The sequence below is a fragment of the Pygocentrus nattereri genome, chromosome 25 (genome assembly GCF_015220715.1).
Source record: "Pygocentrus nattereri isolate fPygNat1 chromosome 25, fPygNat1.pri, whole genome shotgun sequence".
Taxonomy (NCBI): Eukaryota; Metazoa; Chordata; class Actinopteri; order Characiformes; family Serrasalmidae; genus Pygocentrus; species Pygocentrus nattereri.
Genome location: NC_051235.1, coordinates 24,059,730 through 24,078,045, shown reverse-complemented (window position 1 = coordinate 24,078,045; position 18,316 = coordinate 24,059,730). Strand labels below are relative to the sequence as shown.

Here is an 18,316-nt window from a genome sequence, read left to right as displayed (position 1 = left end):
TCGCGGTGCTGCCCATATGGTCGTGTGCTGCATAAGTCATTGATCTGTCACGATGCACTAAAGGAATTCAAGCATCACTGACAGACTTTTGGAAAAAGGACTACAACTGTTCCTGAATGCCATAAATGCCTCCACACCACCACCTCTGCCACCAAACCACTAAGGCCCGTGGTCAGGGAAAAAGAGCGGGAAACTCGTGGACGTCTGTCTAGGATTTGAATGGTGATGTGGTCTGACGTAATAATGGAAACCCATTGAAAACTAATACAAATAAATATTTTGGTGCTGGTTAATATTTATTGATGAGAACTGAAGGTCTCATTCATGACGGAAAGATGAAAAAGAAAAAAAAGAAATGATAAAAATCAATGGCCTAAGGAGGTCTGACGCACTGATTCAGTAGTGTTGCTTCAAGAATAAACAAACAATGACATTTGGCTCATACTTTAGAAAAAACACCAGTACAGCGAGAAAAAATGAAAATCTACACATGTATGCATTGTGAATCAATGTATACATGTTTTAATAAATAAACCCGATTTAAAACATCAATACTGCCCTATATTACTCAATTTGACCACTTTATGATACTGCATGGTTGTGAATAGCACTTAAAAGAATAACTGTCACTCTTGAAAATAAAGGTTCCTAAATGGTTCTTGGCCTGGACATATGCTTGTATTAAAAACCTTTTATAGGCATCAAACCATTATGAGGAGGTTCTTTCAACTTTAAAAGGTTCTTCACATTAGCACATCTCATTAATACAAATGGTTCTTTAATGAACTTTTATTTTTAAGAGTGTCACCTTTAAAACGTATTGATATGATATTAATCAGTAGTGAGACATGTCAGCAAACAGCATCAGCTCAAAGAGCTTAAAAATTCACCTCATGTCATTTTCATCTCATATAGTAAGTTGCTCTTTTATCACCTGCACTACATAAAGTGTCATACTATGTGCTTTTGGGAGATAACAGAGTGACTTCCTAGACTGTATGATTGGTCCCACTGAATGGGGTCACAATTTTTTTAAAAAAAGCAATCTAATCAACTTCCAGCATACTTAAGATCTGATTTTAAATAAGAACTTGTCTATCTCAATCCATTCTCTCCCTCTGTTGTTCAAGACACACCTAACCACAGATGAGGCACACCGTGATGCAGTAGATCTAAGGACACTTTAGATCAGGAGCTCTCCTCAAGAGCGCAAGGAAAGCTTGGGGTGGAGAGCTGGTCATAGCTGGGCAGGCTGTTGGATCCTGGTAATCTTTGTCCAGCTCTTGCTGCCTCGTTTCCTTCACCCTCCCTCATCAGCAGAATGTTCAGGGATTCAGCAATGCAGTTCAATGTCTTGTCTATGTGTGAGATCTGATTGAGAGACAAAGTAGAGTGGAATCTGTTGGGAGAATTCACTGCAAAGTTATGCAGCACTTAGTTTAATGAATATTTAATAATAAATATACACAAACTAAAACGTTCAGATACGTAATATTTCAGACAATTAAAAAAACTATATATATATATTGGTATATTCCAAACACATTCAGTGATGTTGAGGTCTGGACTCGGGATCGGTCAGTCCATTGTTCTGAGAACATCAGCAGTTTCTTTGGTTGAATCTTCAGTGTTTCTGTCTGTTCCCTTTTCTCGTTAATGGCCTCTTACAGCTAGACATCCTTTCAGTTCCACAGCGTTGTCTTCTGACAGTGGAAGGATGGACAAAAACTCAAGAGTCTGATTTTCTCAAAGATGAAAGTACTGTTTAACTGATGGTGATAGATTTGGTGGTCAGTCAGGTCTTACGTGGTTGTTATGAATCTCAATTCTCTAACAAAATTTCAGTTCTGGCAAGTCAGAATTTTTTTTGTTTTTACATATTTTCCATTGGCTTCCCTTTTTCATACGCAAGTGAATTATCCTACGTCTAATCTCCTCAAAAACACCTCCTGAAAAATGTTTGTACATAATGGCTGTTTTGACTGGAAATAAATGAAGGGTGGTCTCTGACTTTTGCACAGTTCTGTATGTGCTTTGAAGAATCCACATGCCATTAAAACCAGCTATGGGATGAATGTCTGCAGCATTCTAGGACAATATTAATGAAATGATTAAAGGTGTCCTTATTATGCATAATAACTAAAATGCAAAAGCTATTAATGTTACCAGCTGGCTGTTTTAGTTAGATATTTGAGGACTTCTACTGGATAATTACTTTGCTGGCATTCCAAGCTGATATCATACCCCAGTTGAACAAAGCCAGACTTTTAATGCTTTCAGGAATTTCACAATGTAAGCTAGTTTCCCTTTTAGAAGCTCCTTGGAGTAAGTACATGCTATTGCTGTTGTTTGTTATTCGTTAATAGGTCCAGACATGAGGCAGCCATATGTTTATAATATATGTTTGGATGCATATGGAGATATACTGCTCTGGGGTTAAAGGTCCAGTCCACGTTAAGTGATGTTTGGAGCCAAGTCTGTCTACACTCCATTACAAATCAACAGACGAGTTGTCTCCGAGCAACAACATCGTTTATACCACGATAGCGTTAAGACACGCACTCACAAACACACCCATGAGCACACATGTCCATACAGCGCATGGCATGAGACTCAACACGTAAACATGCACAGGCTCTCCCACGTAGACACACATATACAAATATACACCCTGCTAACCGCAGAGAGACAAGAACCAGTTCAAATGAAGTGGAATGAGACTCATGACTAGAACCAGCTGAAACCACTTAGTGTGAATAACTGACATGCTTCAAATCTGCCATTCCAAGTCATGACATTGCGTGCTAATACTGTAAAGGGTCGTGTGGTCACTCATGATTCGTACAAAGCCACTAATCATATAGATTGGATTTTTTGCACATTGAATAAAATGAGGAATTTAGTTGATTTCCATTTCAAGATAAATACACTTAATTTCTGGGTTGTAATATATTTTGGAATTTATATACTAATCTGAAAGAAGTAAATTCAATACATCACTTTTTTCCAGTGTATTGAGAAAACTGACCACATGACCTAGTTTTGTTGTTTTTAATAACGCAGTAGGCAGTTGTAATTGGGCAAGAAAGTCTTTAACTGACTATATAACATTTTGACTGTACTTGAAAAAAGAATGGACATACTAAAAAACTCATATGTTTAGCTGTTGAGGCATTTGTTTAATTTTTTGTTACATGCATGTTTTCTGCTTTTTTTCTTGTGCTAAAAAATGCATAATTTGTATATAATGATTGTAAAAAAACACTAGCAAATGAAATATATGGCAAAATACTCTTAATATTTGCCATTTAATATAAGTATAGTACATGCACATGTACCCTAACCTGATGTAAAGTAATAAGTATTTTAGTTCTTTCTTTTTTGTCCGGTTACAAAATACTGAGCATATATGTTTCCCATATGATAGTGTGGTCTGGTGTCACGGTGGGTGGCAGAGAAGAATACAGAGAGTTGGTCAGTGAAATGCTTCAGGCAGTTGTTTGCCTAAAAAGCTCCAGCTATTTGTTCCTGTTTATCTCAGACACTGTCTGCTTCCTGTTTACTGCCGAATTATGGGACGAAGCACAACAGTTTGTGGGGCAGGGCATCCTGTCATCTCTGGATGCTGTCATCACTTTCTCCCTGGCAAATATAATGGTTCCAAAGGCCACAGCGGAGACATTAGCAGTACAAAAAGACCCAATCCTCTGGTTCTTCGGGAGGAGACAACATTTAAATGTTTATCTTATAACATTCTGAGAAGATATAGTCCAATGAAGTAAATCATTTTTCTTGCTTTTAAAGTGTGTTTAGTGTTCAATTTATAAAGTTTTTATTTTACAAACTGCTACTAAAAAGAACAATTTTTTCATGTACATCTGCATTAAGCTAGATGTACATGAAGATAGAGACAGATTCTCAGTTATATAGATACAGAGGGGTCAAAAAGTGTGAGATCACAAGTGAAAATACTTCTATTACACATTATTGTCTTTTATTTCTACAATGCTTCATTATAAATAATATTATCTGAATAACAATATGAAGGAAATGCTAAATATTTGACATTTTTGTCTCAAAATTGTTAGTAGTGCCCTAGAATCAGGGCAGAATTGTTCACATTTCATATTAATTTTACTTGTCAGAACTTTTCTTTGATATAAAATTTCTACAACTTTCTGCTGTTGGCTTCCATGTTTAAATGAAAAAAATTCCTAGATTTTCAGTACGTTCTGAGCCTTCGAGAAGCCACTATAGAAAGAGAGGGATGAGAGAGGCACAGTGAGAGACAGAGAGAGAGAGTTAGAGACAGACAGAGGGAAAGAGCGGGAGGGAGAGAAAGAGCAGGAGGGAGGGAGGGATGACTGTGTAAGCGTGTGTGTGTTCCCCTGAGTTCATGTCTGGGATGAAAAGTGTTTGTAAAGGGATTTAGAGCCAGAGTGGCAAATGAACAGGAGCAGAGTGAGTGTTTGCAAAGCTCCTGAGTCGCTGTCTGTCAGTCAGACTAAGAGCCTTCTCATTACACACACCCACACCCACATCCACACACACACCCACATCCACACACACACACACACACACACACACACACACACACACACACACACACGCACACATACACACTTACCCACCCACCCACACACACACACCCACACCCACACACACACACACACACACACACACATTCATGTGTATGTGAGGAAAGCAGTGCCTTTCAGACACTAAATGGCCTTATCAGCACACATCACTCAGAGAAATACTCGAGAAGTAAGTTAAAAAGTGACATTTGAATGAAGGGCAAGAAGGCATCTCACTTTGTCTCAGGCTCGAGCCTGCTGAGTGAACCATGACATCTGTAGCTTTTTCAACCCAAATGCTATCAATCCATCAATAACATATCCCAGAATTGTGGAGCCTGGTGAAATATGTACAGTACACTGCAAATTGATTTAATGACCTAAGCAATCTGTTTTATATATATATATATATATATATATATATATATATATATATATATATATATATATATATATATATATATATATATATATATGTATGTGTGTGTGTGTGTGTGTGTGTGTGTTTTAATACAGTATCTCTGTTACCGCCTACAAAAATCTACATATAATTTTAGAATAAATAAATAATAAAAAAATCTAAATATCAACATTAACATTTCCTTTCACAATCTTCAGTACAAACAGTCTTATATAGTATGCATTTGTTTATTACTTACAAATGATTCTGAATCTGGGCTCTGGGTTGTACTGATTCTTACTGTGGTTTTACTTGGTTCTTACTATTTACTGCAAAAAGGCATCTTTATATTTTGTGCAATACTGCCACCATATAACTACCAGGTACTTGGAGGTGTTTCTGACTTGCTTGCAAATTTAAACATGTAACATCACAGTGAAATTTAGTGAGTATGTTTGTATTTTCCACCTTGTTAAACCAAATAATTTTTTCTGTCCTTTATCTGCTTGTGAACATGAACTTGTTGGTCACTTCAGTGTATTTCAGTTGTATTGTCTTGGTAATTTACATCTTTTTTACCCAAAATACATTTATACCCACCCCTTCCTCATTTCAGTGTTACTTAGTTAACCTGTCTCGGAACCTATCATCATTTCATCTAAAACAATGATCTAGTGCTCTGGAGCATTACCCTCATAAAAAAGGTTTTTTTTTATTAACACATTATTAACACAGATTTGGATACAGATTTCTTCATGACACCCTCGACCATCACATGGATTTGTTCAATTTCATAACCAGCACACCTGATTTAATATAATGAAGCACTGATTAGCCAAACCAGATGTTAGATGATAAATAGAAATATCACTGGGCTTCTTTGACATGCAGTTGGGAAAGGTTCATCAAACACAGTGACAGACAAAAAAATGTACTGTATTTGTATTTATTCTAATATTAATCAATATTAACTTTCAAAGCAAGTAAATGCTTACTGCCCAAATGACCAGCTATTTTCATAACTGCCTAAAAGTGTTGTACAGCACTGTACATGTGCAAAAGATTATAAACATCAGACACTGTATATTTCAGAGCTCTTTGTCGTTGTCTGGGGCATTTAGGGAGAGGCAGCTTAGGTATTTTAAGTATCTGGAACCAAGAATCTCCACCAAACTAGCTTTTTTTTTCTCAGAGGCACAACAATGCCATCAATCTTTTTCTTGCTAAGTTTAGCCAAACACAAATATGTAAAACATTACCTTCTCCTCCATCCTGTTGAGTCTGGAGCCAACAGTATTTGAACCTTTGTCTTTAGCGCGGTCTGTTGAAAATAAGAATAGCACCTAAATGATGAGCACATAACACTGATGTCAACAAAACAGAATACTGACAAATGCCAGTCAGGAAAGTGTGCATAAAAGAATGTTTTATTTAAAAGAGATGAGTGACAGAGAATGAGCTAAATTAGCTCACTGTACCTGAACTTGTCTGGAACAAGGTTATTTTTCCCAAGGACTGATCCAGTCTATGAAAGCCAAATAAAGACTGTGTCAGATGCATTCATATATCTACTTAGTCACACAATCTTATACAAGAAAGTAAGAGTGTTACGGAAAGCATGATTATTGTTTTTTTTTTTTTGTTGAGTTTAGCGACGCACATCAAAAATAGTTTGATATTATGCTAGAAAAAAACTCCATACACTCTGAATCTATTTACACTTTGCATGTATTTAAATTACACTTTGAATGTATTTAAATGGTTAAATTAATCTCCTAAGAAAATTACTTCCTGGTGGTAAACGTGCTTTCACCAGGGACTGTGGTTTTATGTTTGTGATTAGACTTTGATAAAAAAAAAAAAGAAAACAAAATGAATGATACTGCTTCTTTTTTACTTCTGTATCATATTACCATATATAGGCATGATACATTTACTTTTCACAGTCCTTTAAATTGTATCAGGGAAATGTGAGTTACAAACTCCAAAATATTAGGTAGTTATTTTGGTAATAATTATCCATTAATGAGATAACTCAGGAAAGATACTACTTAAAATGTATACTACTTCATTGCCTGATGCCTGAGACTATGTTTTACAATAGGTTTGAGAGAAGGTCTTGGCCTAACGTGTTGTTAAACTTTAAGGTGGAGACGAAAGGCAAAATAGTATAGAAAATATATACATTCTCAGATTTACCACTATTTTACCATTACTAAAACTACACATGAAGGTCACATGTAGGCACACTGGCTGTTTGTAAGAGTGAGTAAAATGGCTACATTTGTGTTGAAGACATCACAATTCCTGGTTCCTACCATCCTACCATTGGTTTCTACCATAAATACATTGGAGTTGGTAGGTTTCTCTACAATGAACAATTTCACATCAAACTATTCTGTATGGCTTTATTTGTACCTTAATTATAGTATTATGCAATCATTTTGAAAAAATCTGTGAAAGACCCCTTTAATAACTTGAACCTTATGTATTTCAGTCTATTATATCTAAACTGTCTGTGTATTATTATTTTATGCAAAATAATTACACAGCATTTTGGTAATTGTACTATACACTCAGCCAGTTATTACCAAGAACCTGTTTGTCATTTCAGTGTAATACAGGTACACTGTTGTGAAGTCACCATCATTTTACCCAAAAGAATTACCTAGTACTTTGGAGTTTGTACCTCATTCTCATCTGGTTAATACCTAGAACTTGCATGACTGTAAAAGAAAGCATTACTAAAACCACAATACGTTTCATATCACGAAATGTGTGTCTGTTAAACTCCTACAAAGAGGGTACAGAAATTTGGAGAATGAGGACACCAGAACTATTTATGTCCAGGCCTTCAGTTCACAGATAGCTAGACATGCTGACCTTCTCTGAAGTTCCTTGATGCGCACCATGAGGTGAAGATGGCCTTGAGAATACTGCTCAATCACGTCCCTCACGTCATATGGTTTTCGTGCTTGCTGCAAACACAAACACACACACACACCACAGCGCTTTGTTTCTACTTGCCTCTTTGTATTCGATGTTAAAAGTTTAGAGGGCAGAAACTACTGCATGGCATGTGGAGATAATCAACAAATTACTCCAACAGAATGATTGGAATTAACTGCTGATTAATTGCCATACTGGATACATGGGATACATGTAAGCAATTAAATCATGAATATTATGAGAAACACTTGAGCACTTTCATCATCACCTGACATTAATCCAGCCACAGATCAAAGGTTGCCTGAAAGCTAAGATCTCTTTCGGCTTTGAAGTAAAGAAGCCACATCTGCCAACACCAAACCTTCATATTGATCAAGCGCTGATTCCACGCTTTTGAACCTGATTAGGCCTGGACTCTGACACCCTTAGCTGTTTGACTTTATTTGAAGTCACTGAGTAATGTGTGGAGAATGTTGGAAGTCACATATTTGTTTTGAGGTTTCAAGTTGCTTAAGTAAGAAAGTCTGACAAAAAAAATGCAAACATTCACACGTCTGTGGTGGGAAGTACCCAATTCAGACAAGAGTAAATCTGTTCAAGGAAGAGCAAACACTGCCATGAGTTTAGACACAGTGAAACTGGCCAACAGCATCCCACACACAGTCATGACTGTGTGTTCGGCGTCACAGGAGTGTGAGAGGAGGAGAAGAGGAGGGGTGAGGGGATTTCAAAGATACATCAGTGTGGTAAGCAAATGCAACTGAAAGGACACTAAGAAGGAAGAAGGACAAAGAGAGAAAACATGACAGAAAACTGTGACCTGTGTCAAGTGTCTACTGCAAGAGGAGGGGACAGTGTGTATGGTACTAGGGCCAAGCAATGAGGCGATGTAATCAGATATTTGCAATGTTTGACAAGTAACTTGATGCCAGCACTTAAAAGTCAATAGTCATCCATGTTGAGAACTAGATATGCCTGATTTAATTTTAAACATCCTGCCAAATAATATCAAATTACATTTTTCCCTATCACAGAAATTTAGCAAAGATTTGGCTTCATTTGCTCCTGTGTCCACTTCAGACTTAAAAGCTCAGTAATGTGGGAATACTAGTGTCTTGGTATTGTTTGCATGAAATTAATCAATAAATGAACGAACAGTTTATAAAGTGCAGTAAATGAGTTTTTACCATCACTGGAGGCTGGTACCATGGCAACAGACACAGGCCTAATGGAAAACAGGCCTTCTAGTAGGTAAATTATATGCGTGATAATTCTTTTACATTTTAGCAAGAAAATATGTTGATATTCTTGTAGATAGCCCAGCCCTACAGTCCTCACTTCAACAGACATGTGTAACCTCTAGTGTGTAACCTCTAATGTACCAGCCAAAGTAAGCATGTGGGCTAGCACTCAATTCACACTTTCTCCAGCTTGAGACACTACACACCAATTAATAAATAATTAATTAAGAACTTTTCACGCAAACGTAATAACAGCATATTATGCATATTTTGGTGATAAGTGATCTAATGCTGGGGAACACTGGTTCACATCCTCAGCAAAAATAACTGAGAAGTTTGTTAAGGATTAAATCAAATCATAAATACCTTTAAAAGTATGAACGCAGATAACCTTACATGTGCACTGCAAAGTAACAGTAATAATTTTTCAGAATTTACTAAGCATCAAAAAGTCTTACCTGGAACTTCTTTTTGGCCACAAAGTACCGCATTCGCTGGATCACTCGAATGGCAGCGCGGTGGGATTCCCGCAACCTGGATGTTTATGTATAGCGTTATTGAGGCAGTCATGATTGATGAATGAAGGACAGAGAGAAACATACATTACAGTGAGAAAGCAGTCCTAAAGCTTTTCAAAGCTAGGAACAGTGTCTCCAAAGAGCATAAATGGAAAAAGCAACCCCCTTTTAGTTATTCTCACAGGTTGCCGGGTGTGTTTGAATTCATACCAGGCCTAATGTATGTCTGAATGCTTTATGACATCCAGTAAAGGTGAGAACAATAAGGCTGTAAAGCACCAATACCATCATCAAGTCAATAGTTAAAGTGCACTTCTGACACAAGCATTTGCAAATCAATCCTATCTGGCTTGGGAAAGACCCTCAGGTGAGGCTGTAAGCAGTCCCTGCAGATGGCAGAGACTCAGGTAATGCTCTCAGAGAGACACAAGCAGGGGTCACAACTAGGACACGAAGTTCACAGAGTGGAACGCAAGGCGTTCAGCTTTTAAAGCCTTTAAAAAATACAACCGTGAGAGTTAGCAAGTGTAGTTGTCCATACATTTACATGTACTGTATTGGTAGGAAAATTAAAGAACATCTACAGCAACAACAAAGTGCTTTTTGCAAACGTTTCAAGGTACATTTTTTTTAATTGTGAGGGTAAAACCATTTATTTTTTGTTTCTATGTGTTATCACACAAGCTAACATACATAAATACAAACGAGACACATTGTTATTACTTTTCAGTACTGACATATGCACTAACCGGAAAACCTGTTTACCTGCTTAGTCTTTAGCAATTATCCGATCAGGCAAGGATGTTGCTGTAGTGAAATGCTTAACTTAAAATTCACATGAAGAATCAAAATTAGGAAAAATGTGATCTAAGTGACTCTGACCACATGGTTGTAGATGCAGGGGTGGTTTGAGTATTTCAGAAAATGCTGTCCTTGGATGTACACACACAAATGTTTCTAGAGTTTACCCAGAATTATACAAAAACTAGGTCAGTGGAGAATGACCAAAGTTGTCCAAGCTGACAGGAAATCTACAGTAACTCCTTACAACAGGGGTGGTCAGAAAAGCATCCCTGAATGCTAAACACATCCAACTTTGAGGTGGACGGACTACAACAGCACAAGACTACATCTGGTTCCACTTATGACAGTTAACAACAGGACTCTGATGTAACAGTGGGCACAGGCTCACTCAAACTGGACATGGTGCGGAGATAGAAGGGTCATAATTTGGCACATTGGGATTTCAAATATCAAGCATCATTTGAATGCCACAGCCTACCTCAGTATGAATGCATGAATGCTGACCATGTGCATCCCTTTATGGCCACAATTTACCCATGTTCCAATGACTACTCCAACAAGATAATGCAGCCTTTCACAAAGCATAACTCATCTCAAACTGGTTTCAATGAACATGACAATGAGGTCAGTATATAAAACATATGGGACATATGTATCACTCTCACACTGCACAAAAACAAAAGTGTTTGTCTGAGGGGACATTTCCTTGTTATCTTCTACAATAGAATCATTTAGTATAATTGAAAATTAGCATTTTTTCTTTATCATGAAGAATGGGCATGTATATATGTGTCAATCCTTGAGCCCTGGTCTGTGCTGTATTGCCATACTGTGCTGTGTTGCCATACTAATGCTCCCATCTGGTGTGTGTCACACCAACTTCAGTCACAAGAGCCCTTCAAAGAAAGGCATTAGCATTAGACAGGCTGCAGGCTATGAGGCCTGCATGACTTCATGGACACGGCTGCCTGAGGGAGTCTGGATCTTCCTTGGCAAGGAAAGTACTGGGAAATGGAAGATAATACATATATGCATGGCTCCAGGCAACTGGCAATATATGGCTCCCTGGTGAGCTATTCAGGGCTTGAATCAGTGATCTAGGCAAGTTACCAATAGTAAGTAGTAGCAATATGGAGGAAGTTATATGTAGTAACATTCCTTATTTTAGAGCTCCCATGATTCCTCTCAATTAATTTCAAATTGCAAATAAATTCAAAGTGTAGTTAAGAAAAAAAATAAAACACAAGGTCAACCTGGAAAAGCGTTGAACACGCAGAACCAATTCAATAAAGCAACCAAGCAAACTACTTTCATTTTCATAATGATGGTTGCAATGGAGAACAGAAAGAAACCCTGGCTGATATGAATGTCTAAGCATGAATAACAAGTTGTCTTCAAGAAAAGCACAATTATTCAAAATAACAGCCTTGGCCCACATCTTACATTCCACTGGAGGATAATACATGCATTACATAACTGAGAGAACATTTGGCTATTTTGTCTTCAGTCATGAAAGAGGCTAGACAATCATAGTCTATCTAAGGACAATAAAAATGCTGTCATCCCGTGGGATGACACTGGAAGCTGTATGAGAGTTGTCCCCAGCCTTTGTCCTGGAGAAAATCTGCCCGGCACAATTGACCTATCCGTGCTCTGGCGACAAATTCATTCTTTCAGACCTTTAGTGAGATATGACAAGTTTTACAGAAAGCTGTCAAAAATTATATTGTACCTAATGAGAAACTGTAGTACACACTTTAAAAATGTTTTGATGTTTAACCTTAAAATGCAAGTGACAAGCCTCCATTTCTAATAGTTTCTAATAGAATAATTTCTAGAGAATGTAAGACAGCTTATTCTGTTTACTTACTCTTAGAGATTAAGGAGACTCAAAAATAAGGCAGCAAAATTAGTTAGTTGTTTTTTTTTTTTAATGTTAGTCCAATAAATCTTTTTTACAGTGTAACTCAGTTTCTATACCTATAGTTAGAGTGTTAACACTGATAGGATGTACTGGGTGATTTTTTTTTATTTTGTTCGTGCAATTAAGCTAATATTAACATGGTAACAACTTTATTATCATTTTTGATTAGGTAGAGCAATATGGTTCAGCTCATAAGCATTCTAAACTGGAAACTCAACATTATGCAGCAAGCTGAACGGGACGTTTGCTACAATTTTGTAAAGCTTGCTGCCATGAACTCATGTATGTCAATTTAGTGTTTTACCAGCTCTAAAATACCTTCCTCAACTCTGCAAAGATTTGTTTACAAGCTGATTAGTTGGATGAGGTGTTTTAGAGCAGTGAAAGCACCAAAAGGACCAGGACTAAGAATCTTTGCCTTATGGGCACTCCACTGCTTTCAGGAGTGCGTCTGGGATCCAGGCACTGTGCCTAACAGGGATAACTAAGAACATCGTGCTCTGGAATTAGACCTTAAGTGACGTTGGTCATTCCAGTAGACCACTAGATTGCAGAGACAGTACACATGTGAGTGAGAGAGAAAGGAAAGAGAGAGAGGGAGAGAGAGAGTCAGAGAGGCAGAGAGAGAAAGAGAGAGTGGAGGGGGATGGAACATGGGAACCAACCCATCTGTCCACGAGGCAGCGCCACTTCCTCTCCCCAGCCCTGGTTACCAGCATAGCAACGCTGGTCTCATGACCTCATCAGGGTCACCATCTGCCTCTGGTGCTGGCACAAAGCCTGGCTAATGGCAAACACTGGCAAGAACTTAGGCAAAGGAGAGAAAGGGTTCCCCTGGGACCAGCAGGGCGAGCGAGACACAGACAGAGATGGAGAGAGATAGAGAGTGAAAGAGAGAGAGAGAGAGAACAAGAGAAGGAGTGAGAGGATTCTCTTTTCCTTTCCCAATCCAATTTCGCACTGGCTGATAGCAGCCAGATGTGAAATTCACTAAAAAAAGGAAGTCTGTCTGAAAATCAAGAGAGATGGACGACAACACTGAGATAAGGGACTCAAATGTACACCTGTAAACACTAGCGCACAGCAGAAGACGTGATGAGAGTTACTCAACATGGGGTTCTTACCATTAGCCAGGTGACAAGAACATCTATTCATAGAAAAGAAGAGCATTTTAGCCATTTTGCCTTTCAAAGATTCACATTTTTAAACAAACAGCATCTGAACGGAGTGAGCATTCACATTCGGCTACTGTAGTTGGCAGAATTTTGCTGAAAACGCAGTGTTTATTATTTAGATTTTTGCCAATCTGTGTTGGAATTTAATATATAAATACATACACATAAATAATGTGAGACAGATAAGTGCATTCATACTGTATTTGCTGCTGCTACACCTGGAAACAGTTGCCTCTCATATTTTCATTTGATTCATGTTATTTAAACTGATATTATTTACAAATGTAAAATGCCAGTTTGGCTCATTAAAGAGCAAATAATGTTACTTATAATAGCAACTTTGGCTTTGAGGTCTGGGTTAAAAAAAGCTAATAAAGCGTACTCAAAAGATTTAGCTATCAGCCCATTTGTCTAAAATAGCCACTGGAAACAGTTATAAAAAATCATGATTGATGTATTTTTGGTATTGGACTATCCTGATAATATACCATTATGCATAAAAAAAATTAAAACACGAAACATTTAACATTCACTTAAAACATGCAGCTAGCATAAGAGGTGATCCAAAACTGTTCAGTTGATTTAGCACTTTTTTTTTTTGTAGTTATATGTGGTTTACACATTATCAGATGACAGACAGAGCAAAAACTCAGGGTGGCACAACTTTCACTGAACAAATATCTGCATATTTACACCTGCTTGCCTTCACCTTTTCACCTATTTTGTCAGATTATCCGATGCTTGTGTCCCAACATTCTTTGCAGTTCTATGATGCATGATTTGCAAAAAACATGTATATGTTTAAAAGTTCATAACATGATTTATTCAGTTTTTATGGCAAACCTCCACATGGCTGATTAAATAAATCAAAACTATAGAAACAGAGGAGTCCAGATATGTGTAACATTCAGCAGGGATTTAAAAGCATATATGCCTGTAATTTTAGCTTCTCTTTGTTTAATATAATCATCCTAACACATCATATTAACCACAGATATAAAAAGGAAGTCACAGTAGAAGCAAGCAATCATGTTTTGATTTGCAATGAGTTGGACCAGTTTTGTGAGTCACTCTAGGCTTTCTGGAAGTCTTAGATCCGTCACTGGCTGAATTCAAGTTGTAACCTGACCAATGTGCTTCAGTCAGATGCAAAAAACCAGTGGTAGCTGAATCTCATAGCTCGGAGTCAGCATGAAAATGCTACAAGGGGAAATATATGCTAATATACAAGTTACAAGTTTGAAATAAAATACAGAATGTCTTTTACAAGCTTCAAATGTCAGATAATAAATATTCATGTGAATTGCTGTTAGCATAGCACTAACATACCATCAAAATCCCATAAGGATGCTAAACAGAAATTAGTAACATTATAAAAGTGTTTTTTGCCTCATTTTGACATTTGTAGCCCAAGAAGAAGACCTAACTCTAATAGTCCTGGCTCACCACTGGCAATATTTGAACTATCTGGTATGTCTTGGTGTAGCTGTGAAAAGAAAAATGAGACTACTGCTTTGTTTGCCTCCTATTATTTTGTTTTTTTAAAAAAGAAAAGCTTTTAAAACTAATGAAAGAAAGGAACAACTATCTAACATAGATGTCAAAAAAGTTATACGGGTATAGCATTTTTTCATCAGGTGTAGAGCAAAGAAATCTTTACAGAAATCCTGGTGCAACAGTGCTAAGGAAAAAACATGATGAAGAAACCTTGGAGCCAAAGCTCAAAAGGGGAACCCATGTGAACATGTGATCTAATGTTAGTGCAAGATCAAGATTTGTGGTTAAAAGAAAAGGCAACGCATCAATTTCAAGCGATCCTTCTGTAATCTACCAGTGACCAGAACTGTTTAAAGGTCGTGATGTGCGTGTTTGTCTGTGTGAATACTAACGGATGTTGTGCTTGTGACAATGACAGTGACATGCTCACCAAATAAAGATCAAAGAGGTGCAGCGTGGGACAGGAAACAGCCTCGCCATTACTGCCATCAACACCCCGCTCTGAAGAGCCCGCCCACATGTATCAAACGAACTGAGCTCTGCCTAACAGGGCGTGTTTGACTAAACAAGGCCCTGCCCTTTAATTACTGACCTCAGCTCAGCCTGGGCTTGCTGTGCTGCATGGTCACCAGCAGGGGTAAAACAAAGGACAGCTGATCCTGGAGCGCTAGCTGCAGGCAACGTCTCTTAAGCACAGACGACAAAAGCTTTGTTTGGTGCGTCTGCGGCCTTGATTGGAGCTTAACTGATAGTGATGCTGCAGAGATGGAGTGGTGAGGTAAACAGACTGAACACTACAGAGAGGAGTCATTAGCAGGGAAATGAGAGAAGTAAACAAGGTGAGAGGACAGAGGAGGATTTTCTGCCTGGCTTACAGACCAAATGATAACATGAGTCTGACACAGGCATTTGAAGATCAGTATATTATCACTGTCACATCAAAACCTTGTAAATTGTGTTTTCATTCCATTTTAAAATGAAAATGCAAACCGTCCTTTACATTGAGTGAATATTTCACAACAAATAGAGCAACAGAAATGTTGCATAATGAGAGCTCACTTGGGGTAAAATATGGACAATTAAGTTAAACAAGTTCAAGCGGTATGTGCTTTTTATCATGTCGTATTACCATAGCAACCTCATCCACAATATTTGATAGCAATCAGACAGATTTTTTCTTGCAATTCCACCTGAAGACTGGTTTTATGCCATAAAAATAGCACAAAACATTTTTTTCAACACTATTTTATTGGCCTTCTTCAAGAATTACTACATTTGACACACTCCCTTTTCATGGTCCTATTTATTTTGATGAATCAAGTTTTATGTATTTTGTCTGAGAAGCTTGTCTGGTTCAAACCACATAGAACAATATTGAATAAACTGTATTTAGCATTAGTTTACCAGACTTTTTAGCAACTGCTCCTACATCTGTTACAATGAACCAATACTATGGATCAAGTTGTAACACACAGCAATTTAGGCTCGTAACACTTGCGGCAATTTTGCCTTCTTGAACGAGAGGTGCTGGAAACAATGCTGACATTTCCATTTGTAGCAGAGATGTAATATTAAGTAATGAAGTATGTAAGATGAAGTATTACAATTGCTCAAATACAGGCGCATGCAGAAGTTTGAACACTCTTAGTGTACTTGTTTTTTTCATGTGAAAATAAGTTAACTCATCCTCTACAGGGAACAAACGTAATGGACAATTTGTGTTTATTTGAGTTTAACAAATTGGAAAAAATTAAACACAAAATATAAAATGTGTCATAACCTTCGCACAAGTCACATTTTTTTCAACTATGTTAAATTCAGCAGATAAACAGTAACTGGACATTAAAATGTGCAGAGGTGTGTTCTCTGTAGAGGATGTGCTAACTTATTTTCACTTAGAAAATCAACAAAACATTCTTCCCAAACGTTTGCACATGACTGTACTTTTTAAACTACTGGGCTAAAGCCAGAATGTGTTGGGTTGTGCCCTTCTCTTTCATTGTTAAAATATATTCAGGTTAATGGGACGTCTTTTGCTTACTTTTTGGAGATAAAAGGTTTTGTTACTAGAACAAGGATATAAATCTTGCAGATGTAATAAAAGATGTAAAAAGTTTATTGTATTGTATTTTATTGTATTGCATTGCATTGAATGGCACAGAGTTCTGTGTTAAACTCTGTTCCTTTTTCTCTCGGTATCTTCAGTGACTTTTTGTTTCTAGCAGTACCTGAGCTCAGGACTGTCTTTTCTCTAAGCTATTGGTAACTAGCAAAGATACTTTCTCTAGATAGACAAAGCACTTCTTGTAAGTCGCTCTGGATAAGAGCATCTGCTAAATGCTGTAAATGTAAATGTAATAGGATTGTACTAAAATCCTACTGCTGTCCATGTTAACACAAGCCCCATAATTTTTAACAATTTGGAGACACAAGGTTTTACTGACCATCCTTTAAAGTTTACTATCCAGTAAAGTCAACATCTTGAAGGTTTTGTTACAACAGTAACAATGGCAAGGAAAAAGATGACTGAGCAAGCAATAATAATAGCTGAAACTATTAGATCATTACAACACACAGAAATGTTCGTTTTTATGAAAGCCCAGCATTTTTTTAAACCGTCGTTCATCTGACCTCTTCCTAGCAGGGCACAGCTAATCTGACTGTAATCAGGACTAGACAAACAGGAAGCAAAACAATCTGTTTCTGGAGTTTCTCTCTAATCTTATCATCAAGATAGAGAAACATTAAGCCAGAGCAAGTGCAGGGCAGTCAACACACATACTCACGCACACATATACTCCAAAACACACACATACAGGAACAGGAAAACATGCAGAGACTAACAAACACACAGCTGTGTGGTAATAAAATGATGTGCAGGACGACAAAAGGTTCAGATATGCTTGTCAGATAGGGCTGAAAGACTTACTGTTTTTACTCCAAAATTACATGAAATTCTGATTATAGCTTACATGATCAAAACATTGTCTTGTTTTATGTGGGGAAATACAACCCAACAACAAAGAGCTTGTTAACTGCCTGTAGGTCAGTAATACCAACAAAAACAACACCCATGTACTGCATACAACACAACCACAACTGACTGGTAGTCTGGCACACAATGTTCAGCATTCAAACTGCAGAAAAAGTGGATAATCTGGTCTTCTTTGCCAAAATAATCTGCCCTGTATCTCCATTTACAGAAAATCAATCGCAATTTAAAGCTACACT

At 37.4% G+C, this 18,316-nt stretch overlaps 1 protein-coding gene across 2 annotated transcripts in view; it reads right to left on the bottom strand.

Annotated features, from left to right (window-relative positions):
* Positions 1-275: 275 nt before the first annotated feature.
* Positions 276-18,316, bottom strand: part of kcnq1.1 (potassium voltage-gated channel, KQT-like subfamily, member 1.1) — a 54,772-nt gene continuing 36,731 nt past the window's right edge. For both annotated transcript variants that reach the window (XM_017716419.1, XM_017716420.1), the window contains 5 exons: positions 9,626-9,701; positions 7,861-7,955; positions 6,456-6,502; positions 6,237-6,298; positions 276-1,371 (listed from right to left, as the gene is read on the bottom strand). In XM_017716419.1, the coding sequence (XP_017571908.1) occupies positions 1,189-1,371; positions 6,237-6,298; positions 6,456-6,502; positions 7,861-7,955; positions 9,626-9,701 (463 nt within the window). In that variant the 3' untranslated portion in view covers positions 276-1,188. The remainder of the gene's footprint in view (positions 1,372-6,236; positions 6,299-6,455; positions 6,503-7,860; positions 7,956-9,625; positions 9,702-18,316) is intronic.